Here is a 4,468-nt window from a genome sequence, read left to right on the forward strand (position 1 = left end):
GTTCGGCGCCGCTTTCCCGTAAGCCTAAAAGTTTGACAATGGTGTTTGGATAGTCGGTGGAATCACGCTCGACATTCCAAACACCATCGTCAAACTTTTAGGCTTACGGGAAAGCGGCGCCGAACGTCACACGTACACGTTTACACGTTTAAAACGTGCACCTCAACCTCTCTATTGTTCATATTCAATTACAGTAAATATCTAAATTTTCTGAAGAGATATACTATGAAAAATAATATAAAATGGAGAATTAATATAGGTTAGAAGACGTAACTAGTCTAGAAACAAATCTTAGAATTAGAATAAAATACTATTTTAGCCCTTAATTTCCAGTAATATCTGAATTCAAACAAGCAATTTCAAATTATAACAATTATACCTTTCCCTATAAAATTATATTTGTAATGTAAAATGATTTGCAAAAAAATAAAAATAATTTTTACTGTATGTTTCTGAATATCTTAGAATTATACTGATAACTGTTCATATATGTGGAATAAAAAAGCATTTAAATATTTTATTTTTTATTAACTATTGTTATATGAAAGATGTTTATTATGTTACTAAATATTTATGTAATCTTTTAACATTATCATGTTTAAAACCTTAGAAAACAGAAAATTGTGTAAAAAAAGAAGTGACAGTGTACAATTCAGAAATCAAAACAATCTAATTTTGCACTAAAGGACTAGTAAAAAATAATTTCTTTTAATATATACATTAATTAATGTTTTAATGAAAATAAAATAAGACATTGAATAGAGTTTCAAAGAAAATTAAAAAATTTAATATTTCATAAAATATGTAAACTACTGAAAGACAACTTATCTGAATCCATGTCTCCTTTTAGCTTTAATTTTTTAAATATAATAGTCAAGATTCTAAATTGTTTGCACACTATACTTACATTAATCAAGCACTACACTAATTTCCATAGTTTCATACCAAAGCACTATTATTAAAATTAAAGTCACCTATCTTTGATAACACATTCTGTTTTTAACTCTTCAATTTACATTATTAATTCATTTGCCTCACATGATCATCTATTCCTAAGATGGGCCATCAAGGGTGAGCTGGGGATTTTTTCCCAGGCCAGAGAAAACTTAGGGACCCATAGTAGTTCCTACTCCTATAAAATTAACATTATTTTTACTAAAAGAAAATATGCATTTTATTAATAAACATTCTAGGTTATGTATTTCATTCATTCAAAAACAACAATGGTCAGAAAGGCCCGCCAAGTGGCAAAAGGGGCCAACTTACCCCAGTCTAGCCACAGGCAAGCTTTCAACAGCAACAGGAATAGTCAATTCTCGAATACTTATTTTAATATTCAAATTAAAACAATCGAAAAATAATTTTTTTTACATATGATTTAGATTTTGATCAACCAAATCATAACTTCTACTCAATATTAATACTAAAGCATTCTTTTATTTTGAAAATTTTTAATTTATTTCATTAAGATTAGTTTTTAAAACTTTTCTGATTAAAAAAAAGCTTAGCAACCACTTACTACCCTTCAGAGATAAAATAATTTTTTTCCTACTTATTTAATCTAAGTTAAATACTGTTAATATGATGATTAGCTTATATTGATCAAATGTTATTTCGCAAAAGCATTTGACATTGAAACTAATGAACATAAAACCACGTTACCTTGAGGTAAATGAGGAATTGGTAAACAATTGTTACATAATGTTACATAATAATTAATTTAAAAATAAATAAAAAAACATATAGAAAGAAAAAGACGATCTGTTGAATTTTCATGAATTAAAACTTACCTCTTCTAAAAATTTGGTAACTTCAAATACTTTGTTATGAATGAGCAGCCAAGTAGAATTTTTGTCGTTATGTTTAGCTATTTCTTCTAATGTGTAAGTTTTAAGTTTTTCTTGCGTTTCTGATTTTTCTGACGACATCGTTTCGCTCGAACTCAGTGGGAGAAAAACAGACACAGATACAACTTCTACTGATTAAAACTTCCTATGAGGACACAAAGCTGACGTCACTTTAGAAACAATGTGGTTTCCGCCCACCGATGTCCCAATGGATGAATTGTAATTGTTGAGTGTCGATAAATAATCGCAAAAGTTATTATATAGTCAAGACATTACATTTTTCTTGCTATATTTTAATATAATTGTTATAAGAAAACCTCGACGAAATGAAGCGCCCTCACTAAATTTCAAACTACAAACATCGTTTGTAGTACTTCCTCTATTTATATGGAAATTTTAATCGTCTTTAGTACTAAATGATGTTTTGCGTTTAATAAGTCGTGTACACTTTCTGTTAAATAAATTAGCTTATACACATAAATAAAAACTAATCAAATAGTTATATTCAATATATCAATAATAAATATTATTCTGAACGAGCGATAGTTGTCGACATGATGCGTTGTTTCGGGTGTTCCATGAATCTTCGGGCATTAATACCCTTTATTAAAACTTTTCGCTTCGTTAGCACTAAGACGGTCTTTTTTTTCGGTAAGACTCATAATGGCGGCGGCCGGGTGAGGTGATCAGTGCATACTTGCCAACCTTTAGAATAAGGAATAGCTGGGACGTTGGTAGAGAAACACTGACAGCATAAAAAGCAACAAAAAAAATTCTTTATTGACATTGATATTACACAATGCTTGTATTAAATACTTTTTAAAAAAAATTAAGGTTATTTCCGCGTATATCTTATAATGCTATTGCCATAAACACCGTCAAGAATATGACAATAGCAACGAGCTAGAATATACTACAATAGAGTGCTGTGACCTTACAGATACAGCGCTCTTGGTGGCAACTATGGCTACTATTGATCGCCATTTTATTTTAAGTCAAAACGTTGAAGTCTATATTACGTGTTGGGAAGAGTTGTTACTTTAAAGTCTATTTTTCTCGTTTAAATCTAGACTGTTTTGTTTGCACCAAGATTTGAGATTTAGGCAATTAGATAAGTGATATAAATCTAGATTGTTTTATCTCAGATATAGTTATTTTCTAGATTTTATTTATCTATACCAGTGTTTTCCAACCTTCTTGAATACACGACCCCTTTACAAGTTAAAAAATTCTGGCAACCCCCAGGGCCATATTAAACTATATCAGTGATTTTAAAAACTACGTATTTAATTTTCTTTCTTTAAATATCGATCGAAAAACCAATTGTGCTGTAAAATAAACAGGCACAGCCTTCTCACTGAAATTCTGGTTTTTTTTTATTGTAGTGTAGGACCTACAAACACTTGTCTGTTTCTTTCACCCGCGACCCCCGTGTAAGGCTTTACGACCCCCCTGGGGGTCGCGACCCACAGGTTGAAAAACACTGATCTATACTAATATTATAAAGAGGTAATGTTTGTAAGTTTGGATGTAGTGGGTAATCTCCGAAACTGTTCATCCGATTTCAAAAGTTCTTTCACCAATATTTAGAATGGAACTTCAGGGTACCGGAATAATATACAGCCTATGTCCATAGGCTGTATATTATTCGATAAACATTCATATAAATTAAAAGATATCATCTAGGCTTTTATGTCCAATAGATGGCGCTAGAGTACGACGCCCTAAGTTTGCTTTTCTGTGAGGCATTATGCTTTTCTGTGAAAATGAACTAAAGCGGATCATCTTCTATCTATTTATATAAATAAAAATGTAATGTTCGTTTATTCCTACCGATTCCTTTGAAATTTTGACACAACGCTGCATTCGAATAGGCACGTGTTGTTATATAATACAGTAATACCCCGAACTTACGCGATAGGTGGGACCGAGCGATAACCGCGTAAGTCGAATTCGCGTAAGTCGGGGTATAATTTCTCAATGTGTGTAAAATCCAAGTCGGATGTATGTAAGCTAATAAATGTTCTCGTTAATCTTATCTCGTCTTTTGATTCGTTCATTGTTTCAAGAAATCACCACATAGAGTCTCTCGAGTCTTCGTAGATATAACAAACACAGAAATAAATAACACAAAATAAATTGTAGCTATGCGTCGATTCCGCGCGACACGTCCGAACACGTAAGTTGAACAATAGTGTGGAGGGAATGAGTAATCGAGAGTTGCGTGGTGCTCAAACAAAAGACGAATCGTCGGAATTTGAAAATCGCGTAACTCCGGGTTCGCGTAAGTCGGGGTAGCGTAAGTCGAGGTATCACTGTATACATGTCGAAATTCCCCCCACTGGGGGGAGATGGTTAGGATTAAGCCTTACCGTGAAGAACTCTGCTTCCATTTATACTATTTTAGATGCTGTTTTTATGCGTTTTTGATTGCGTTTTAATAGGGTACTTCAACCGAATATACACTAAAAAGGGATTTTTTGATAATCCCCCTCGGGGAGAGGGACAGAATTAAGGCTTACCGTGAAGAACTTGGCTTCTATTATACTATTTTAGATGCGGTTTTTTGCGTTTTTGATTGCGTTTTAATAGGGTACGTCAACAGAATGTACACTAAGAAG

At 32.3% G+C, this 4,468-nt stretch overlaps 1 protein-coding gene across 1 annotated transcript in view; it reads right to left on the reverse strand.

Moving 5' to 3' along the window:
* LOC111630570 (cytochrome b5-like) overlaps window positions 1–2,419 on the reverse strand; it is a 48,973-nt gene extending 46,554 nt beyond the window's left edge. Inside the window, exon 1 of the mRNA XM_023374682.1 lies at window positions 1,791–2,419. Within this exon, the coding sequence (XP_023230450.1) occupies window positions 1,791–1,928 (138 nt within the window). The 5' untranslated portion in view covers window positions 1,929–2,419. The remainder of the gene's footprint in view (window positions 1–1,790) is intronic.
* Between the last annotated feature and the right edge of the window lie 2,049 nt (window positions 2,420–4,468).

The sequence above is a fragment of the Centruroides sculpturatus genome, unplaced genomic scaffold (assembly GCF_000671375.1).
Source record: "Centruroides sculpturatus isolate CEXI.00-Female unplaced genomic scaffold, Cexi_2.0 scaffold607, whole genome shotgun sequence".
Lineage (NCBI taxonomy): Eukaryota > Metazoa > Arthropoda > Arachnida > Scorpiones > Buthidae > Centruroides > Centruroides sculpturatus.